Source organism: Haliotis cracherodii, unplaced genomic scaffold, assembly GCF_022045235.1.
Source record: "Haliotis cracherodii isolate W230 unplaced genomic scaffold, xgHalCrac1.p SCAF_16, whole genome shotgun sequence".
Classification (NCBI taxonomy): domain Eukaryota; kingdom Metazoa; phylum Mollusca; class Gastropoda; order Lepetellida; family Haliotidae; genus Haliotis; species Haliotis cracherodii.
In genome coordinates, this window is record NW_027266271.1 from 24,386,953 (window position 1) to 24,410,858 (window position 23,906).

The following is a 23,906-nucleotide window of genomic DNA, read 5'->3' on the forward strand; positions in this document are numbered from 1 at the left end:
AGACTGTGAATGTCCAGTTTCCACCCTTGCCGAACTAGGCTGGAATGTCTTGGCTCGATCGTAGAGCCACCAGTGGTTATTACGAATTATTACGAATTATGTCTCTTCTATGTCCCACCTATTGACCAGACAGATTCCACCTCTCATATCACTTGCAATTGCTTTAAACAAAATGGCCGAGCCCAATCAAGACGATCTGATTGACTATCAAAATCTATATTGTGATAAAATAGGTCTTACTTCGCAAAGAGCATCAAATCACACGAGCACCTTGATTAAAAACATGAAAAGATTTGGAAAATATCTGTTGACGCCGAGTTGGCGGTACCACATGTTTTGCGAATCCTGCAATCGACCGAAATCAGCATGGAAGTTTACGAACCAGATCTCGATATCATTACGCGAATTTGATTGGACTATGCATAGACTCGTTACTCCATCCTAAAATACAACTCCATAATTCCAGTCAAGTTCGGCAAGGGTGGAAACTGGACTTTTACAGTCAGTTAACTCCCTTGCCTAGGGAAGATGGGGTCATCAAGAATGGGCATTACACACTGTAGCATGTAGGGGATCAAATAATACGTTCCCAATTTGTGAGAATTGGAACAAAACCTAATCTTATCCTGGTTGTGTCTCCGGTATCCTGATACACTTGATACATGTATCTGTCTTCATATTCTCATTACAGAAGCTCTGTTTCTACAACTTACAACACATTGAAGACAGGTTCTCAAATCAAAGAATAAATATTAAAAAAAACAAATGAGTAATCATTGAATGTTTCCTAACCTCAGTTAACAGTTTTCCATTGACAATCCCAGCCATGTTTTAATCGTCTGAGAAAAACCAGTGACTGACAGCATGAGCAACAATCCATGCCATCAGTGGAACGGTGTCACACAATGAACCAGGTAACGTAAAGTTGCCATGGTAACCATGTGGCACCTCCTAAGCTGACTCTAACAACAGCACTGAGGACCTATTTCTGCCCCAGAATTCCCAGGTAGGTAGATGTGTGAGACTGAACCCACTGACAACATTGACCACTTACGTAGTTTCCTCTCCATTTCTTCACATCTTCTGATTTCGTTTACAAACTTTCTTTGGAAAGCATTAACATCTGGATTCAGCTGAAAATAAGAATAGTCCCGGGAATAACAATACATGACAACTGCTTGTCATAATGACAGCAAAACCGTTTGAGAAGGGAGCTAACCCCGTTTGTCTAATCGAAAGTTCGAGGTGGGTCCACAATCGAAACTAAACGCACCTGAGAATATGTACTATGTAAACAAACCCACATTACGAACTGCTATTTTGTCTATTTAAAATAAGTATTATGACTTATAACTGGAATAGAATGTAGAAATGCGAAGACACTACAGCAGAACTCACTTCTACGAACATCACAAAACTAGGTCGTGGGGTCATTAATATGCATGACTTATTCCTTTTATGGAACAGGTTCTGGGAAAAGTTTGAGGTAATAGGCTTGTATCATGTCCGAGTTCAATTCAAGTGTAGACATATTTTCAGGCTTATATTGCCACCAACACTTATGATTAGATTGAAAAAGTAGAATGAGTGGTATTGCCTCTGTAAATTAATTTGAGGTAGCAAGTTTCTTGCTTTGTAACTATTTTTGCAAAACTATTATGGAATGAGTTTGGTCAGCTATGATGACGTTATTAAAACTTAAAAGACTTTGAGTGCCTTTCGTGGAATTAACGTCACACTAAATAATTTACAAAGATATTTCCCATCAATATTACAAAATAGGAATAATATGTATTGCTACATACCCATGCAAAGCAATGACAAATGTGAGCCTACTAAATGACTTAGTCAACCCAATGAAGCCCAGCGATTTACAAATGTGGACGAAGAACGTCTACAAACTAGGCAATATACAAATGAGGGCCCACTTGTTTCGATCCCCATATGTGACGAGAACAATGTGGGCCCACATTTTAGAAAATGGTTATCAATAATTAAGTTGAATTTCGTGATTAATAAATGTGGTCCCTCCTGTTGCAATCAATATGACAGAAGAGCGTCTGCCCACATTTAGGAACTGATTATCAGCACTAATTAAACAACATAACGAAGCTAGGCGATATATAAATGTGGGCCCACTTGTTTCGATCACCATATATGACGGGAACAATGTGGGCCTACATTTTAGAAAATGGTTATCAGCACTAAACCAATCTAAGAAGATGTACGGATGGAAAGTTAAATATGTAATGCATTCAAACATTTAATTAAGAATATGTTTTACCTTAGGGATAAGATGGCCATATACTAGTTGGACCAGCGACAACGTACGGTGTGACTGACGCCATTCCTCGCAAATACGAAAACAACAGACATTGCTCCCGTTTGAAATTAGAGTGACCTCCCTTTTCCAGTATGAACCATTGATAATGCGGTTTTGCCATAATGACTGATGCTGACAGATTATCTAGACATGGATTAACCTGGGTGTATCTATCAAGTCAAGCATATTCTCAGTGACACATTATGGGGTTCAAAATTAGTTGTGTCCATTCTCAATTTGAATACGTATAGGACACAGTATCCTACATCCGGTCCAACCCTGCTAGGGTAGACACAGCTACTTACATCTCTGAACTGTACAAGACCCAACTCTCCCAGTTCCGACACACATGCGTAAGCTGCCTCCGACTGTAGAAACAGCTGACACAGCGTCATCTCCTCGCTCCGCAGTAGCGAACCCATTGTGATTGCGGTCAGGTGACTTCAAATCTGAAATACAAAGTGTTCCATTAAGTCATATAGCTAAATAACTGATTCAGTACTGAATAAACAAAAACAAGTTTCATCCAGAGGATAAACATGGCCCACAGAAATTTTTGTAGCATACCTACCTGTTGATGCAAGTAACTAGAAGGTGAAACAAACGTTAAAATAATGAAAGAGAATATTGCAGAATAAGATTAAGAAATCTTAACAAATGTGGAATCTTTGAGAAAATATGTTCTTTCCCATGTATCAATGCCAAATATGTAATTCCTGGGATGTCCCGTGATCATGTACTGTGTATGAAGGACCCTGGCTGTACCCTGGTAACTTGTGTCCAGTGCCACACTTGACCTCACCATGTAAATAAATATCTATAGACAACATGTGCTCCTACACACAGAATCAACCCATTTCTGCAAACATATAGCTCAATATATCATATGATTTACAGCATATATCACATCATGCTATTTACACTTGTCAAACATGTCCACATACTACCAGCTGTAAATGTAACTTAACATTCTATACAGACAGCCTGAGTCATGTACATTACTCAGGAACATACATTTCAACAACGTTGATCTGGTTAGTTCAGATGGAAATATAGTTGATGAGTGAAATTTCAGACAGATCTATAGTTCAGTGAGAGTTCAGACAGAAAAACATCAGAGTGAAAGTGATGGGCTTTGAACACTTTCAGTGTTATAATTATCAGTGGCTGAGTATGGTTTTACTCCACTTTTAGCAATATTCCAGCAATACCAGAAATGGGCTTCACACATTGTACAAATGTGGGGAATTGAACCTGAAGTGGTTCTTCGGCATGATGAGCAAACAGAATAACCACTGGGCAACCCCAATGCCCTGAAATAATCACGGTTGCGCAGTGTTGGAATTGGGTGGATCCTGGGGTTCTTGTGCTTTGCTTCTCTTGTATTTGAATGTAGGGACCTCTTAAATAATTTTCAAGGACAAGGACATTTCACTTTCCTATAATATTAATTGCAAAAACTGTTAAGGCAATGAATTCTCAAAACATAAAAAGTCAAAGCCAGAGAATAGTCTCAGTTGTTTGACGAAACAGATTTGGTAAGGCATAAAAGGCAATATTGTGGCGAAAATTATTTGAAAATCGGTGATGACACCAGGTGTTTGCAAAATCGGTAAGCATGTCCTGCTCTAGTGGTAGCACCCGCCACTCACACAATTGGCATAAAAAAGTAAGTGTTTGTATATTGCCTAACGCAACAATACTCATCATGCTCATGCAATACAAATGTGGCCTGTATGCAATCAAGTATGGACAAGGCAATCCAGGGACATGACAATGGATTTACAAGGTGACATTAAAAAGGCAAAATATAGCATTCAATTAGGATGTCAAATGACAAAATCTATGTGTGTACCTAAAAGTTAGATTAATTCTGATCATTCTGTCACGCTTGAAAAGACACATGCCACATATGCAGTCTCTCACTCTTGCAATTCATTATGTTAACATACCGTATTCGACGTAATAAGCTCTCAAAATTAGAAATAGGGGGCTCTTATTAGAATATAATTTTGGTGAGAAAAAAACAACAGAGTTGAAAGATTGTAAATTTCATAGTTTATGCCGACAGCCTGAAAGGATACAAAAGAAAAGTATGTGCGTATTATACACGACAGATATATTTTCCAGAATTTAATTGCCCATAATTAAGGGTGCATATAACACACGAGTGCGTATTATACACGAACAAATAAGTCTTGTGTACATTGATCGATCGGTAGGGGTGCTAATTTGGATTGTTCACTAGCCAATATATTAGCAAATATCGCCGTGGGCGCTTATTAGAGCAGGGCGCTTATTACGTCGAATACAGTATGTGAATACCATATGGTAACAGCTTATAACATTAACATGATTAAATGAAACAGAATAATATTCTAATGAGACACTAAAGGACATAATATTGAAGATGATACTGTTATGCTGCCTGAGTGTGGCCCTCCAATCCTGGCAGGCCGAGCTAATTACAAAATTAAGGAGCACGCCTTTAACTCTGCAACTGCAAAAAAAATAACTTTTTGTTGCTGGGGAAATGAAGATGAACCTTTATACAGGGATTTATCTAGACTTATTCATGGGCTAATATTCAGCCCCAAGTCTGAAGCAATTGTCAGCAAATATTCCCAAACTGGAATAACATTTTGCCATGTCATGTAGGTAATAACTAATGCTGTGGCTTGGCAGAGGTGACTTGCATTTCAATGATAACAGGACCAATAAACATATAGAGGCTTCGCTTTACAGTTTGCATTGAATGAAGTATTAATCTCCCCGTGGCTTTAGCAAATGTTTAGGAAAATGAAGACTTTTCAAAAAGAACCAATTTTGACAAAAGTATGTATTTTACCCCATTTTTCTGTTTGCTATATTTTCTGACTGTACATATTTCATCTTTATTTTTACCTAAATAGGAACTATTCTTAATTGATCACACTGCATCAACAATTGATTTACTGATTTAGAATTCAGAACATGACATATTCCCAGCACTGACACTTTCATTTCAGTGATCATAACACATGAGGAAATCAAAAGCGAACATTGAAATTCTTTCTGAAGTATGAATGTAAACTTTAGGAAGATTTCATCTTCCTCCTAATTGAGTGTTAAGCTATCAAAATAACTTGTCTTTCTTGGTCTATGTTGTCCATACAACAGGACAATATGCAGCATACAAGCATGGTTTGCATGCTATGACCTATACAGCAGTGGTGACAAAGGTAGGAATTAACCTTGAAAGCATACTGAAATTACCATGACACAAGGTGAATCGTTTACAATCTATTTGTACTGTCTTTATCTACATCTAAAAAAATCAGCCCAGGTCAAATATTCAAACAATTTTTAATAATAAAACATTTTTACTTTCACATTAAGTGTTTCCCAGAGATGAAATGAACATGTTTAATTTTTATTAATAGAAATACAAGTAAGAATAAAAAATTCACTACTATAATGATTTCAAAATGCTTTGCTATTGTTTTGGTTCATGCAGATCCTGTTGGGACAAAAAGGGCCCTTAATTATCACACATTGTCCTATTGTTCCTCAGAACAAGGCAAACAAATTGGGGTGAACACAGACACTCAATGATACAGTAATGCATGGTTGCCATGGTAACATTATCCAGCATGTTCATGCTATGAATTTAACTTCCATAACAGTTTGGAATGCACATAATATTGTATACAATGCTAAAACTGTAACGATCATCTCAATAATTGATCAACCCATCAACCCATATGACCATGATGAGGTGTGATGCTTTTGAGTCAATTACCCTGAAATATCAATCTAAGTAGATTTTAATCTCAATATCAGCATATAACAGCCACGCTTATCAACATGATCAAAATGAAATACCATTTTATTAGATTTGGACTTGGGCCAATGGCATAGGTGCCTGGTGGCACGTCCTATTTTATTATATCATGATCAGTACTATGAATTTATGACCTACGTCGATTCAATACTCAAACTGACAATAAATCTTATCAAGCTCTCTGCTGGCTATGTAAAACCACAACACTTATATCTGGCAAATACGGTTGGCATATTGCATATTGCAATACGCATTTCGGCCCAAATTATATACTCACCGATGAAAGAAACATGAATACAATACATTTTGGTTAATATATGAAGAATTACTCATATTCAAAAGATATTAGAGAGACACAAATGAACATACTGGTATGTTGTGTGAATCGACGCTCATGAACACATCACATGTGACATCATAGACCCATGACTCAAGATGCACCATTTGTCTCACACATGATTAGCATGTAAAGTTTGGAAATCATGTCCAGCCTATTGTGATAAGAATAAAGACACTAGGGTACCTCTTGACCGATTGTTAGTTTTGTCATTAACCGGTAAACATTGGAAAAATCTCTTCTTAACGTACATACTTCTTTATGTTTCTATAATTTGTGTTTCTTTTGACAGTGAGGACATATATTTTTACTTCTTCATTCAATAATTCAGTTTGAGAGATGGGTAGTAGAGCTGAGTATCGCCTGGTATCATCATGCAATATTAATATACAAGGGTTATATTGCGATACATGTATTGCTGACCGCTGTATTGCAATATACCAGTATATCGCACACCCCTACTGGCAACTCTTTGCTCTGATCTTATTTTTAGTTCATTGTCCTCAGTGCTTTGCCACTTCACAGCATGACAACAGTGTCTTTCAACTTGTATCATATTCCATGTGCTGTACTTCCTTGTCATATGAGACACAGCTACATCACTAACCGACTAAAATGTATCACCATGCTGTCTCAAACCACAAACAAAGCAATACATATACCTACAGATTAGTCAAAACACTTTCACTTCTATTACCAAACTTGTTCATGGTTCATGAAACCATGTTCACTTGATCATTAGTTTAAACAAAGGGAACATTATTCACTTTACTAAGCTTAAGTTCTCTTAGCCAAACAGACATTTTACATCCTGGAATCAGACAAATTGATGAAGTCAGTATTATAAATATATAAGTGCCTTGTATCATGTTGAACATGTTGAAGTGAATACGCCATAATTATTAATAACAAAGATATGTCCACATGGAATAATTAATAAATACAAATAAATGCAGAATAAGTACATCTGGGTGAAATTCAGATTAGTATCTTCTTAGTAAGAATAAGATTTATGGATGAACAACTTCTTTATTACAATTAGGAGCAACGTTTCGGTGTAGGTTCTAACACCCTTATGAAACAAGTGAAAGAACTGCTCCTAATTGTATTTTCACTTGTTTCATAACGATGTTAGAACTTACACCAAAACATCGCTCCTAATTGTAATAAAGAAGTTGTTCATCAATAAATCTTATCCTTACTTAGTACTCCAACTTATAAATGCCTCTCAAAGAATTACTATCTTCTTCTCTGAGTGAAAGCTGTGACAAAGCTGAGACAGTTAGTTCAACTACCTACCTATGTAGTTGTTTGTTTCTAGTAGCTGAATAGTGTGATGGGGTCACTCCTTACAATGAGAAGATGAGGAACTGCTGTGTTCACAATCGGTCTCCTACACCTACTATATGCTGTTCAGTCCACACTAACTCTGATTCATAGCTGTCCAGTGTCACCATTTACTTTAAACAATGACAGCTAATTAGTCTAATGATCATTCAATTCTTGATTGACACCTGTTAAATACAAATTACAATAAATGACAGGTTAATTAAGACAACAGTTTGACACAGACCATATATGTTTCAAACCTGTACATACAGATAGAAGACAATATGCCCTGTGGCAAGAGCTATATTCCTCATCTGATCACTGACAAGGCGCTTCGTCACAAAGATGGTAACAATGTACACTAAATGATACTGACTGGTACACTGCACAAATACCCTTAGGGCACACAACTGTATGTATTATTAGCTTGTGATATGCATACATTCAACCTAAAGAGGATATTGATCATGGCCATGATACCAAAGGGAACAATATTTGCTACCAAATATTTCTAATACAGTATATTTATTGGCAAAATCCAAGTATGCCAACCAAAAATAAAAGTTCAGTTGGGTGCTTAGTCTCAGCACACTATCCAATAAACAGGGGACCTTTACTCATATTTAGGAAAGAAGCTGTAACTCTATGATATTCACATCAGACTGAATTGTTATCATTGTAACACTATCCCATGAGTATGAAAATGGAAATATTATTATCACTTGCCATGCTTGCCACAAGAAACCTGACCAATGACGAAATTTATTTAAATAATGTCTTGCCTACACTAGAATAGATGGCACCATACATCATTATCTTGGTGAGTGCTTATGAAATCAAAATTGAGTTGTTTTCCTTGAAACATGATTTTGTTCAGAAGGATAACTATTTCCAATGCCCTACCTGTTTTAGGCCATCTGCCACATGAAAAAGAATGATAGTGAATCATTCTAAAAATAGTTGCCACATGTCTATCCATATTTACAAAAAAGGGGGGTATCATCTCATCCCTCAAATAATATCAAGGCCAGATGTGACATCCGAAAAATGGTTGCGGGAGGAAATCTTTAGCCCACATTCGTGTTTATCATAATTTACCTACAAATGCCAGCATGAAAATCGATCAATCATACCACCTATCCTGGACGAAACTGTCTTTTTCGGAGTCCTAGGTTCACACTGAAAACGTTTTGTAGCCATCACTGTAAATGTCAACCTACCAAAGTACAACAAGACGGGACTTGGTCCAAACACGGCATAGATCTAATATCAGTAACGATCAATTATGTTGATGAATTCCAGACTTACGTTGCATGTGTCAAATCAGAACATTCTCCACACAAGCAACAATCGCATCGTCTGCATCTTTGAAATTATGCTGTCTCAGAAAAGCGAACAAAGAATGTAGAGTAACAATGACATACCGTTCGAAGTAGATACTGTTGTCCAACAAATCTAAACGACTGAGCTCAGCCGGTAGCTAATTACAAGACGATATATTAGTGGCAATCATGTGACGTGACATCACAGCCAAAGGGAGATAATTCAGCATTTAACTTCCGCGTATGTTATATTCGTAAATACTAATAACACTATTCAAAACATTTAGAGCATCTGCTGATCATTATCTTTACATGGTAATTTAGACCATACGTATGCAGCTTAGAAATAAATATAATTCCCATCATCAATATTGCCTGAACTTTATTTTCAGAAGTAGTTCCAATGCAGTCAATTAATTACGATCATATACATGAAAATCTGATGCCAAGATTGAAATCTGTGTTATAAGTATTATGTCTATTTTCACATATAACACATCTATGAGATGCTTATGATGATATTACATATTAATCACTGTAAAATAAATTAAATAGAAACGATACACATATTATTTATTTTTTCTTCCCATGAAGCTATCATTAGCGTTAGGTACCTGCAAAGTAGAACCCAACAAACAGTTTACAAATGTCCACATCATAAATTCAACTGATTTACAAATGTGTACATCTGATTTTGCCATGTTTCCTAGATCCTTACATATTTGTGCAAACACAAACAATATATTATATTATCTGCCCTTTCACACCCGCCGTGATATTGCTGGAATATTGTCAAAAGCGGCGCATAAGCCATGTCACCCACTCATTTCTCACGTAATGTCTGTGCAGCCTACGTTTGGTTTTGAAGAAATCTGAAACCCAACTTCGGCTTCATAAGACAAATATTTTATACCATTTTCTAACAACTGATCCAGTTCCTAACACCTAAACAGATCCCCTTCTAGTCGTAAGGTAAATAGAGATTATCGCCGAGCGTGTTTCCGTAAGATAAGTATCATATACAAGAATTCAATACCCTGCGAGGCTTTGGCGTGCATAATATATATATTTATGCTTCACACATGATATTTGCTACTGTGACGGGAGGGCAATAATGTCGTTATAATATAATGTATTTCTTATAAGAATATGTAAAGACCTATCCTCACTCATTTAAGTAAGTTTAGAAACCGTGTTTGAATAAAATGATGTTCGTTAGTATGTAAACTCATCTGTCTTATAGTGCCAGATAATCTGCTGAAGCACCTACACATCCAGGAACCACTAAAATAATGCCAATAGTGTTGTCATCGGGTAATAACAATAGCGGATCTATATATACACTTCAAGCCGAAAATAACAATAATGTGTAGTTATTGATATATGAACATCTAAAAATTTAAAATAATATCTTAGACGTTCTGTTATTTAAAAATATATATCTGCAGCAAAAATAATACAATCTTAATGGATCCCAGAACAATACTTAATTTCCTATAACTTAGGCAATCTAGACTTAAGTTGGATTCATTTCTTAATTTATTCTCGGGGTATGGGAGATAGACTGCATAAGTGCAGATACAACAATGCTAGGCTCAGAATGGAGAAGCTGCTTGTCCTTTTAATGCGTAATGGTGCAACACCATGTGACAAATTGTCTTAATCTTTCAAATTGCTCGATATCTCTCATTAGGAATGAAAATAACTGGGTACTTTCCGTAACGTGCACACAAATTGCTGGGTAGAAGCTGGAAATATTTTTGGTTTAATTGTAATTCAAAATCAATTAACTAGTAGCTTTGGAGAGCATGTAGGGTTCGGTTCCCACAGTCAAAAATACAATTAATTTTAAATCTCACAAGGAAAAGAACGGATTTTTAAGTTATTCTGCTAAAATATAGCAACATGACAAATGATATTGCTTTCGCATATACATATTGAACATATAATGTTGACAACTGTAAGATAATGGTCCCACATAGTGATTGTCAGCAGCACAGAGCCGTTGTCGCACCCAGATTTTTCTGTATTGCCTTTGTATGCTTATTATTCTGTTTAAACAATATTCGAAAGTGCAGGTATGGTTTGGATTGTTGTTTACCGTGTTATTTCCAATGTGATCGGTTGTTTTCTCAAACCTTTAGGGTTTTCACAGATATGTGATAACTATTCGTCTTGCAAGTAGTACTACAGCACCTGCCCAAAACTTCCGGTATATTTTGTGGCCAACGTGCAGCTATCGTAATTGCTGCATCCAGACACTGGGTTCATACTCCGCAAGCTTTCCAAAGAAAGCACCGTTGAGTGGTTAGTGTTAGTACAGACGACGCTTTATTGTGCACTGTTAACAGCCAGTGAAAATGGACATAGGTGAGCAAATTGATAGAGAGCTTGCACGGGCCGAGAAAGATGGCGACAAGAGAAAAGACAAGGACCCAAAGGAGAAGAAAAAAGACCGGGAACGGTCAAAGTCTCGAGAAAGGAAACCAAAATCTCGACACAGATCGAAAAGTAAGGAGAGGCGCAGGAGTAGATCTAGGAGCAAAGAACGCCCAAAACGTCGAAGCAGAAGCCGCGAAAGACGTCGTAGCCGAGACCGACACAAGAAGAAGTCGCGCTCCAGATCTCGGGAGAAGGACAGTAAGAGAAGTTATAGGAGTAAAAGAGATGATGACAAGTTAAAGAAAGGGGAGCCACACAAAGATAAAGTCGTCCCTCTGTCACTTGAAGAGTTGCTTGCTAAAAAGAAGGCAGAGGAAGAAGCTTTAAGTAAACCAAAGTTTTTGACCAAGGAGCAAAGGGCAGCAGAGGCTTTGAAGAAAAGACAGTTGGCAGTTGAAGAACAGAGGAAAAAGACAGATGAAGAAAGAAAGAAGCAAATAGAATTCATCAAGACTGGTAAAATGGCACAAGAGAGTGCTTATGAGAGAGAAAGAAGAGAGCGCCGTGAGAGAAGAGAAAGGGAGATGGATGGGGAAGATCGGAATAACGTAAGAGAGAATAAAGACAAGGAAAAAGAAGTTTTGGCTATTAAGGAAAGGTACCTTGGACTAATCAAGAAGAAGAAGCGTGTTAGGAGATTAAATGATCGGAAGTTTGTATTTGATTGGGATGCCGGAGATGATACATCTACAGACTATAATGCCTTGTATAAGGAACGTCATGCTGTTCAGTTTTTTGGCAGAGGAAACATAGCCGGTATTGACATCAAGGCCCAGAAGAAAGATCAGTCTAAATTTTATGGTGATCTTTTGGAAAGGAGACGAACTGAAGCAGAAAAAGATCAAGAGAAGAGAAGACTGAAAAATGTTGCCAAGAAAGAGGCTAAACAGAAGTGGGATGACCGTCATTGGTCAGAAAAGTCTTTGGATGAGATGACAGAGAGAGATTGGCGTATTTTTAAAGAGGACTATAACATTAGTTGCAAAGGTGGAAGAATTCCTCCTCCCCTGAGATCTTGGACTGATCCAAGAATGCCCCAATCAATCATTGAAGTTATTGATACGGTTGGATACAAAGAACCCACTCCAATCCAGATGCAAGCAATTCCCATTGGTCTACAGAACAGGGACATTATTGGTGTTGCTGAAACTGGTAGCGGTAAGACAGCTGCTTTTCTCATTCCACTGTTGGTTTGGATTCAAGGATTGCCCAAGTTGGAGAGAATGGAAGATGCTGACCAAGGACCATATGCTATTATTCTGGCTCCAACACGTGAATTGGCTCAACAGATTGAAGAAGAATGTGTTAAATTTGGAGAGTCACTTGGAATAAGAACTGTCACAGTTATTGGAGGTATATCTCGTGAGGAGCAAGGTTTCAAGCTACGTTTGGGTTGCGAGATTGTCATCGCTACCCCAGGTCGTCTCATTGATGTTCTTGAGAACCGTTACCTTGTTCTCAACCAGTGCACATATGTTGTGATGGATGAAGCTGATCGTATGATAGACATGGGTTTTGAGCCTGAAGTGCGTAAAATCCTTGACTTCCTGCCAGTGACTAACGAGAAACCAGACACAGAGGATGCTGAAGACGATGAGAAGATGTTACAGAATTTCAACTCCAAAAAGAAATACCGTCAAACAGTCATGTTTACAGCTACCATGCCTCCCACAGTGGAGCGTCTTGCTCGTACCTTCTTGCGTCGCCCAACTGTGGTCTACATTGGTACAGTGGGTAAACCGGTCGAGCGTGTGGAACAGATCACATACATGGTGACTGAACAGCAGAAGAGAAAGAAGTTGCTGGAGATTCTCTCAGCAGGATTAGAACCACCAATTATCATCTTCGTCAATCAAAAGAAGGGAGCTGACGTTCTGGCCAAGTCCCTGGAAAAGATGGGCTTCAATGCTGCAACACTTCACGGAGGCAAGGGGCAAGAACAGAGAGAGTTTGCCTTGGCAAGTTTGAAAGGAGGATCCAAAGACATCCTGGTTGCAACTGACGTGGCTGGCAGAGGTATCGACATCAAAGATGTGTCACTGGTTCTCAATTACGACATGGCGAAGAATATTGAGGACTATACCCATCGTATTGGTCGAACAGGTCGAGCTGGTAAGAATGGTGTATCAATTTCCTTCCTCACCAAGGATGACTCTAACCTCTTCTATGACCTGAAGCAGGTCATTCTGAGCAGTCCTGTGTCCACCTGTAGCCCAGAGCTGGCCAATCATCCTGATGCACAGCACAAGCCTGGACATATTGTACAGAAGAAAAGGAAAGATGAAACACTCTTCATCAAGTGAACAGTGAATTAAATGACAAAGACCTTTGTCAAAACATATGACTGAATGTAAATGTTTCAACAGCAGATAGGAAGGCTGAAACATGTTGTTTGAGCTCTAAATGTTGTATGATAAATCTGTTTTGATTTCATGAAAGTACCTACTTGCTTGCAGTTAAGAGTGCAAGAAGTGCATAAACATTATTAAAGTAGAGATCAGCATAAGATATGTCAGATTTTATTAACATGATGATATGAAATTTCCACATTACTTCCATATTTGTTGGTACGACCAAACAGATCATTGATAATAATGTTTGAATAGAAAAACATAAGTTTTGGCCAAGCATCTATTACAAAGGTAGTTTCCCCTTTAACATGTTTGATTTCATTTTAATGGTCAAAATTCATAAACAGCTTCGAAGCCATAATATATGTTTCCATGTACCCACAGTTGACTTGTGAACAGACGATCCAGTTGCAATGCATTTTTTGTATATTGTTATTCAGTCTGTCCATCAGCCTTCCATAACTCCAAAACAGTTAAATATTTCTTGTTGAAACATCCTATAAGGTGCAGTCTGGTTGGGAACTGGTGCCTTTTGATGATGAGGGATTTTTATTCTTTTCATTTTGTTTTGTTTTCATGATTTTTCATGATGAAAACAGGTTTGTTTTCCATTTCCGGAGAACCTTTAAACCATTAATAATTTCTTGTTGAAACTTGCTATATAGATCAGAGTAGTGATGAACTGGTTGGTGCCTTTTGAAGATTTGGGATTTTTTTGTTTTAATTTTTATTTTTTTTAAATTTTATGACAAATTGAACTTATACTGAAGATTGAGAGTAGTGCTTGTTTCCGGAGCAAAACTCCAAAACATTGACGATTTCTAGATGAAACAGGCTCCACAAGTAAAACTAGTGGTAAACTGGTGCCATTTAAAGATTTTGGTATTTTGAAAAATACTGAACAGTATTATTTGTTTCTTCACTGAACCAAAAGTGGGTTATAAGTAGCTCCATTTCCGAATTGCACCAGACTCTTGGTTTTTATAAGGTTCCTTGATTGTCAGGATGAGTTACCCTACTCCATGTTGATAAATGTATTCTTTATCTCATAGGGACGGTCGGGTAGCCTAGTGGTTAAAGCGTTCACTCGTCACGCCTAAGACCCGTGTTCGAATCCCGACATGGGTACAATGTGTGAAGCCCATTTCAGGTGTCCCCCGCCGTGATATTGCTGGAATATTGCTAAAAGCGGCGTAAATCCAAACTCACTCACTCACTCACTTTATATCATAACATGATAGTGATGGAGAAAAAAGCTCACTGATCGTCAATGGAAGTTTGAAGTTAACTTAAATGACGACTCTGGGCATAACTGAAAGGATTTTTGTATCGAGCATGAGACAGGTTTATCGATAATCTGTGTTCCTTATGTATATGTGTCAAACATATTGGAGCCAGGAAAATTATCATTGATGTTGGAAATTGCAGTCTAAAAGGAATGGTTGTATATATGAAAGTATGATATTTAGTGCTATTATGGTTGTTTATGAATTCAAGTTAAATCTTTGTTTTTGTGAGTGCTGTTATGGATACAGAAATACCAACTGGCAAGATGTTAAGCTGTTATAATGCTTTTGCATGATGCTCCATGTGCTGACCATATTGCCGGTGTCTGAATGGTTCATATTATGCTGGTCTGTGTACATACATGCTTACATGGGAACAACTTAGAACAGTCTCACAATAGGTTTATTGTGCTCAGTACATTCTCAGCTAGAGAACTGTCCTATAGATTAAGTGCTACTGGTATTTTTCTGTTATCTGTAACAATGACATTCAGTAAATTAAAGTACTGTAGAAAATTTACGGTTTGTCATTACTTTGTTGTTGTGAAGAGAGGGACTTCTTAAAATTTTAATTTTCAGAAATTTCTGACTTCACAGGAGCTGTCGGAATATTGCTTACTAACCAAAGTGCTAAGGTTTACACTGTACAATTTCACTGGAAATCATCAAATATCAAAGTAAAGCGGTGGTGAGGTGTGAAGGGGTTTCAAGTCACGTTCCAGATTATTTCACTTACATGCATGTGTATGCGTGTGTGGCTACTTGTACTAGTCACGACAGATATCAAGCTTGAGATTGACATGGATACCCTACCCAAACTGGTACGACTCTGACCTGTCCTTGTATGCCGAGATCCAGGCAGGGTAAGTTATCAGGGATCGAACCACCGACCTTCCACTCTCCGGGCAGGTGCTATAGCCACTACACCACAAATTAGTAAATTGAGTAGAAGTGTTTCGATGAAGGAATGGCAGGAATTTCACTGAAAGTTTGGTCAGTGCTATAAAATAAATAACGTCTGACCAGAATAATTGAAATCAAGCGTCAGGGATAACCAAACCTTTCCATTTTAAATTCAAAGTCCGATGATATGCATCTCCAGAACAGAATTCTGAATCAATCTGGGAATGGCAGCCAATATGAAAATGTCACTTTTGTGTCTGTTACTAAGCCGTTTTTTTAACGTCTCTGAAAAGGTGTCATCACATCCCTGATAAGGTGTCATCACATCGCTGATCAGGTGTCTTCACATCACTGATGAGGTGTCATCACATCGCTGATAATGTGTCTCACTTAGCTGATAAGGTGTCTCACTTAGCTGATAAGGTGTCGTCACATGCCTGATGAGGTGTCATCACATCGCTGATGAGGTGTCGCCACATCCCTGATCAGGTGTCATCACATCACTGATAAGGTGTCATCACATCCCTGATCAGGTGTCATCACATCACTGATAAGGTGTCATCACATTGCTGATAAGGTGTCATGTTGTTGATAAGGCGTCATCACATTGCTGATAAGGTGTCATCACATCGCTGATAAGGTGTCGTCACATCGCTGATAAGGTGTCATCACATCACTGATAAGATGTCATCACGATACTGATAAGGTGTCACGTTTTTGATAAGGCGTCATCACATCGCTGATAAGGTGTCATCACATCACTGATAAGGTGTCACGTTTTTGATAAGGCGTCGTCACATCGCTGATAAGGTGTCATCACATCCCTGATAAGGTGTCATCACATTGCTGATAAGGTGTCATGTTGGTGATAAGGTGTCGTCACATTGCTGATAAGGTATCGTCACATCCCTGATGAGGTGGCATCACATCGCTTATAAGGTGTCATCACTTCCCTGATGAGGTGTAATCACATCGCTGATACGGTGTCATCACATCCCTGATGAGGTGTCGTCACATCGCTGATCAGGTGTCATCGCATCCCTCATAAGGTGTCATCACATCACTGATAAGATGTCATCACATCCCTCATAAGGTGTCGTCACTTACTTGATAAGGTGTCATCACATCGCTGATCAGGTGTCATCGCATCCCTCATAAGGTGTCATCACATCACTTATAAGGTGTCATCACATCCCTCATAACGTGTCGTCACTTAGCTGATAAGGTGTCGTCACATCCCTGATGAGGTGTCATATCATCGCTGATAATGTGTCTCACTTGGCTGATAAGGTGTCATCACGTCGCTGATATGTTGTCGTCACATCCTTCATATGGTGTCATCACATCGCTGATCAGGTGTAATCGCATCCCTCATAAGGTGTCATCACATCACTGATAAGGTGTCATCCCATCGCTGATAAGGTGTCGTCACTTAGCTGATACGGGGTCGACACGTCCCTGATGAGGTGTCATCACATCGCTGATAATGTCTCACTTAGCTGATAAGGTGTCATCACATCACTGATAAGGTGTCATCACATCGTTGATAAGGTGTCGTCACATCACTGATAAGGTGTTATCACATGCCTGATGAGGTGTCATCACATCGCTGATGAGGTGTCGCCACATTCCTGATCAGGTGTCATCACATCGCTGATAAGGTGTCATGTTGTTGATAAGGCGCCATCACATTGCTGATAAGGTGTCATCACATCGCTGATAAGGTGTCATCACATCGCTGATAACGTGTCATGTTGGTGATAAGGTGTCGTCACATCGCTGATAAGGTATCGTCACATCCCTGATAAGGTGTCATCACATCGCTGATAAGGTGTCATGTTGTTGATAAGGCGTCATCACATTGCTGATAAGGTGTCATCACATCGCTGATAAGGTGTCGTCACATCGCTGATAAGGTGTCATCACATCACTGATAAGATGTCATCACAATACTGATAAGGTGTCACGTTTTTGATAAGGCGTCATCACATCGCTGATAAGGTGTCATCACATCACTGATAAGGTGTCACGTTTTTGATAAGGCGTCGTCACGTCGCTGATAAGGTGTCATCACATCCCTGATAAGGTGTCATCACATCGCTGATAAGGTGTCGTCACATCCCTGATGAGGTGTCATCACATCCCTGATAAGGTGTCATCACATCCCTCATAAGGTGTCGTCACATCCCTGATGATGTGTCATCACATCGCTGATAAGGTGTCGTCACATCACTGATGAGGTGTCATCACATCGCTGATAATGTGTCTCACTTAGCTGATAAGGTGTCATCACATCCCTGATGAGGTGTCGTCACATCCCTGATAAGGTGTCGTCACGTTTCTGATAAGGTGTCATCACATCGTTGATCAGGTGTCATCGCATCCCTCATAAGGTGTCATCACATCACTGATAAGGTGTCATCCCATCGCTGATGAGGTGTCATCACATCAGTGATGAGGTGTCGCCACATCCCTGATCAGGTGTCATCACATCACTGATAAGGTGTCGTCACATCCCTCATAAGGTGTCGTCACATCCCTGATGATGTGTCATCACATCGCTGATAAGGTGTCGTCACATCACTGATGAGGTGTCATCACATGGCTAATGATGTGTCTCACTTAGCTGATAAGGTGTCATCACATCCCTGATAACGTGTCGTCACGTTTCTGATAAGGTGTCATCACATCACTGATAAGGTGTCATGACATCCCTGATGAGGTGTCTTCACATCACTGATAAGGTGTCACGTTGTTGATAAGGCGTCGTCACATCGATGATAAGGTTTCATCACATCACTGATCAGGTGTCATCACATCACTGATAAGGTGTCATCACATCCCTGATCAGGTGTCATCACATCACTGATAAGGTGTCATCACATCGCTGATAAGGTGTCATCACATCGCTGATAAGGTGTCATCACATCGCTGATAAGGTGTCATCACATCGCTGATAAGGTGTCATCACATCCCTGATAAGGTGTTGCTCATGCTTTCAGTCACTGGTTTGCGTGGCCCAGCTCCAGTCACTTGCATCTGTGTGACCTTAAACAGTGTTCACTGTCTGACCCCAAGTAAACTGTCCCCCGTGTATGTTCGGGGGAAGACCCAGTACCCAGCAATCCCTGTTGTTGTTGGTATGCATCAGATTATGGGGATTGCATGGCTTCAGTCTGTGACCGAGCTGTTTGTTCCTGGGGAAGACACGACTTTTTGATTATGCAGTCATCTAGTTTCAGTTACTTCACCCAGACTTAAATATTTACTAGCTGCTGTGATAAAGCTAGATAGCATTCTCTCACTCGCTGTAGTATTGCACCTACACACACACCAAAGCTAGCCACATCCCAACCACACACCCATGGGTTTGTGTGTTAAAATTGGTCTTCTATGCTGGTCGTAAGAGGGGACCAAATGGATCGGGTGACAGATCACTATTAGTCTCTGAAATGTCTGTTCCAGACTTGATTGTGTACATGACACCCTCATATAACCGGAAAACGAATTATTTTGGTGTTCAACAAAAACCAAACACACAACGTACCTTCCTCACTGTATTTTACAGTGTGACCAATTTAGATTTCCATTTTTTGGCAACATACTTGCAACATCTTATGAAACGCCTAAATATTGCTGTTACATTGTATAGTGAAGTAATGAATATACTCAACAACAAAAGTTCCTGTGACACCAATATTTTAGTGTATTTTTCAAACAAGTAAAGTTTGGTTTTCAATATTGTAGTACATGTATGGAATCAAGTTACAAAAACGCAACTTCTTCAGAAAAGCATGCATTCCATGCAAAAGTTGACTTTTATGCAAGCCCCATGCATTTCACTACCCAAGAATGGGTATAAAAACATGTGCGTTAACGGAATTCCATATGCTGACAACAACCACTCAGAAAAACAACAAATTACGCAATTATTCAACATTACGAAATGCCACGCCTGTCCGAAAATGAGCCTCTACGAGCCATTGGTATGCTTGAAGCAGGATCGAGTCAACGTGATGTTGTAAGACAATTTAACGTCCACAGAAACACCATTTGGTGTTTATGGCAACGTTGGCAACAGACGAATGCAGTCAGAGATCATCCTCGGAGTGGCAGGCCACGCATATCCAATAATCGACAAGACAACTGGATGCGAACAGCACACCTACGAAATCGATTCCAGCCAACAACAGCGACTGCAAGAAGCATCCCAGGCCTTCGACGAATATCTTCACAAACCGTACGTCGTCGTCTCAGATGGGCAGGGATTGTCGCCAGAAGACCCGCTAGACGTCCCATTTTGACAGGAAACCACCGCCAAGCACGTCTACAGTGGTGCAGACAGCGTCTACGCTGGACGGCCATGCAGTGGGGACAAGCTGTATTCACTGACGAGTCTCGTTTTCACCTCAGCCACAGCGATGGACGGATTCGAGTGTACCGACGTCGAGGTGAACGTTACGTCAATCATTGTGTCATGGATGAAGATCGGTTCGGGGGCGGCAGCGTTATGGTATAGGGTGGGATTACAGCAAGACAACGTGAATGTCATCCCCTGGCCGGCTCGCTCCCCTGATCTCTCACCAATCGAGCACATGTGTGATGAGATGGATCGGCGCCTTCGACGTCACCCACGTGTTCCACAGACACTCCAGGAACTTCGAAACATGCTCCAGCAGATACGGACAGATATCCACAGGACTTTGTGCGACGCCTGCTCCATTCCATGAGACGAAAATGTGTTGCTTGCATCGCAACCAGAGGTGGACACACACGCTATTGATTTGTAAATTGACATTTTGGCATGTTCATGTTTTTTTTTATGAAATCACGAATTTCCTGAAGTCAGTATGGCAAATTAAACCATTTGAACACTTACTGGAGTCTTTTATCTGTTGCAAACCGAAATTGTTTCAGATTTGGTAAAAAACATAACTTTGCACTAAATCTTATTCAATGTCACAGGAACTTTTGTTGTTCAGTACATATGCCTGTATTATATCCCTGCTGTTTAGTAAATGGCAGAGCTATATTACCTGTTACAGTTCAGTCACATCCATTATAGCTTTTCAGGACATCACACATCTTCAGTAACCACGTCTCCATTACTAGATTGGAATTTAATGAAGAAAATGGTGAACATTTATATGGAAATATTGACTCCTGTCAGAATAACTGTCAATATTCATATCTCAGTCAAAAGTATGTCTGGTGATCAACAGTGACTTGGCACTATGTTTGAAAATGGTTTTAGTCCGATTCCAAACAACAAGGTCCATGGAAACCTGAATCACCCAGGTCTCATGTGGGTTCCCGAGGTCAGAGTCGCCTGGCGTATGGACTTTGGGACAGGGACGTTGCCTACTCTAACGCAGTGACGTTGCCTACTCTAACGCAGTGACGTTGCCTACTCTAACGTAGTGACGTTGCCTACTCTAACGCAGTGAGCTGTAATCTACAGCCAGAGTAGTTCAAACTTACAGCCAAGCAACCAGATGGGGCTGGTTAGTATCATCTTCCCGAGGCAAGGGAGTTTGATAAAAAAAATTCTACAAAAGTCCGAAACTGGACTTTTACAGTCAATTATACCCCCCTTGCCTCGGGAAGATGGGCTAGAATAGGTCCAGGCAATCACTCAAGCTGCTTGTTACGGATAGTGAAAGGCCAAAGACATTGACTCGGTGATTGGATGTTAACATTCTCAGACAATCTGGGTTGTTGCTCATGTGGTTTATTTGAATTGAATGGTTTTATTTCAAGTCACTGTCAAGTTTATAAGGCAGGCATATGTTGAAACCAAAGTGAAACTTTACAGAAGGTTCATTTTCGTCTCCAAGTGGTCTTACGTCGCTGTGAAGAGTTAATTAAGCCCCATATAGGCGTGCCACACACTGATGGCCATGGGTTCGAATCCCGGTTTCTTGAATTGCCAGTACCATATCTCGTAGGTTTCACCAAAGTGATAAATGTCTATAGACCTGTGTATCACGTATTACTCTAGTTAAAATCGCAAAATAAATGTCCCTTTCTAGAACATCTTGTTTTGCAATGAAATTATCACCAGGTGAGCACCGTGTGGTCAGCAGACATTCGGAGTTTGTCATCCAATGCAGAGATTGACACAAGGCAATGTCATCCATTAACAAACATATCTGGTGCCTAGCCAGTATAAAAGAAACAAGTTGCATCACAAACATATTGTATTCCCTTGAAAAATCTGTATGTTTGTTTGTTTGTATGTTTGTTGTTTAACGTCTCAGTCAGTAATATTCTAGCTATATGAAGGCGGTCTGTAAATAATCGACAGCCAAGTCAGCGATTCTGACCACCCGTTAGTCGTCTCTTATATAACAAGCATGGGTTGCTGAAGTCCTATTCCAGCTCGGATCTTCACGTGTGCACTGGCTGTAAAGAGAATTGTGATATGCGGTGGACGAGTTAAGGCAGGGGGTTTAATATTCCTTAAATTGTTCTCAAGAAACCCATGCTTTTCGTAAGAGGCGTCTTAATGGATCGGGCGCTCGGGCTCGGTAACTTGGTTGATTGCGCGTCAACATATCTCTGGATTGATGCTCATAATATCAATCACTGGATTGTCTGGTTATTTACAGACCGCCGTCTTACAGCTGGAATATTGCCGAGTGCGGCGTTAAACAACAAACATACAAACAATGAATAGGCTCGATTTCCCTCACGGATTTGATGTTTGAAGACCATATCTGGTGTCCCCCGTCGTGCATGATAGTGCTGGAATATTGCTGAGCGGCGTAAAACCAGATTCACTCGCTACTGAGGCACCGGCAGTTGAGCGAGTGAAGTATTGTTTTCTCACACAGTCGGAAACATTTTATGTGAATAGGAACAAATTCAAAACCCATCACAGTAGTGAAGGTAACGACAGCATTCTTGAAATAGTTATCAATGAGTGAATGCTGCGTTCCATTCGGTGCAGCTTTATCACGGCGGCCTGTGGATAAACAAGTCAAGCAAACCAGTGGTTGATAGCATGGGCCTCATTCCATACCCTCGGGGGCACGCTGACATCCAATAATCCATGCAGGTTAGACATTGAACCTTACCCAATACCTTGGTCGACCCCTGAAGATTCGGGTTAGAATAGGTCTTCAGCAACCCATGCTTGCCGTAAAAGGCGATTGTTCTTATCAAATAAGAGGCGACTAATGGGATCGGGTGGTCAGGATCGATGACTTGGTTGAGGCATGTCATCGTATCCCAACTGCGTGGATTGTCTGGTCCAGACTCAAATATTTTCAAACCGGCGTAATATAGTTGGAATATTGCTGAGTTAAATAACAAACAAACAACAAAACCCTATAGTCAGGCTCTCACAAGGGACATCGTGTGGACCTAGACATTCGCCCGGATTTCAAAAGGGTATAGCGACGGCAAAATAGTGCGAAGCAGGATAATGTTTATTTATGCACAAGAAAGAATATGTAGCAGTACAATAGGACCTTTGCCAAGAAGGTATATAGTAGTAGCGCTTGTATTTAGGACTATCTTGGTCCATACGGCGGTATTTGCCCCAAGTTATCTCCCTTGCACCGGACACTAGGTAACCAATGTTAACAATTTCGTACGTACACGCATCAGAAAATAAGTTGCAGGACTCATTCACTGTCATCCACTGTGCATGAAGAGATGTGTTGGTCTCCTATATAGCAGAATCTGCCTAAACCGGACTCTGACTAATCTAATTTATCATACGATACCTTATTTGAAGAAAGGCAAGTTCTATGGATGAACAGCTTCTTTATTACAATCCATAG

At 39.7% G+C, this 23,906-nt stretch overlaps 2 protein-coding genes across 5 annotated transcripts in view; one reads left to right on the forward strand and one right to left on the reverse strand.

Annotated features, from left to right (window-relative positions):
* Positions 1-9,337, reverse strand: part of LOC139463976 (V-type proton ATPase 116 kDa subunit a 1-like) — a 33,151-nt gene extending 23,814 nt beyond the window's left edge. For all 4 annotated transcript variants that reach the window (XM_071245448.1, XM_071245450.1, XM_071245449.1 and 1 more), the window contains exons 1-3: positions 9,237-9,337; positions 2,629-2,772; positions 1,055-1,133 (exon numbers count right to left, since the gene is read on the reverse strand). In XM_071245448.1, coding sequence (XP_071101549.1) covers positions 1,055-1,133; positions 2,629-2,745 — 196 coding nt within the window. In that variant the 5' untranslated portion in view covers positions 2,746-2,772; positions 9,237-9,337. The remainder of the gene's footprint in view (positions 1-1,054; positions 1,134-2,628; positions 2,773-9,236) is intronic.
* Positions 9,338-11,346: 2,009 nt separating this feature from the next.
* LOC139463977 (probable ATP-dependent RNA helicase DDX23) lies at positions 11,347-15,711 on the forward strand. The gene has a single exon (XM_071245452.1). It carries the CDS (start codon positions 11,495-11,497, stop codon positions 13,877-13,879), a length of 2,385 nt encoding a protein of 794 aa, XP_071101553.1. The 5' UTR covers positions 11,347-11,494; the 3' UTR covers positions 13,880-15,711.
* The last annotated feature ends 8,195 nt before the right edge of the window (positions 15,712-23,906 follow it).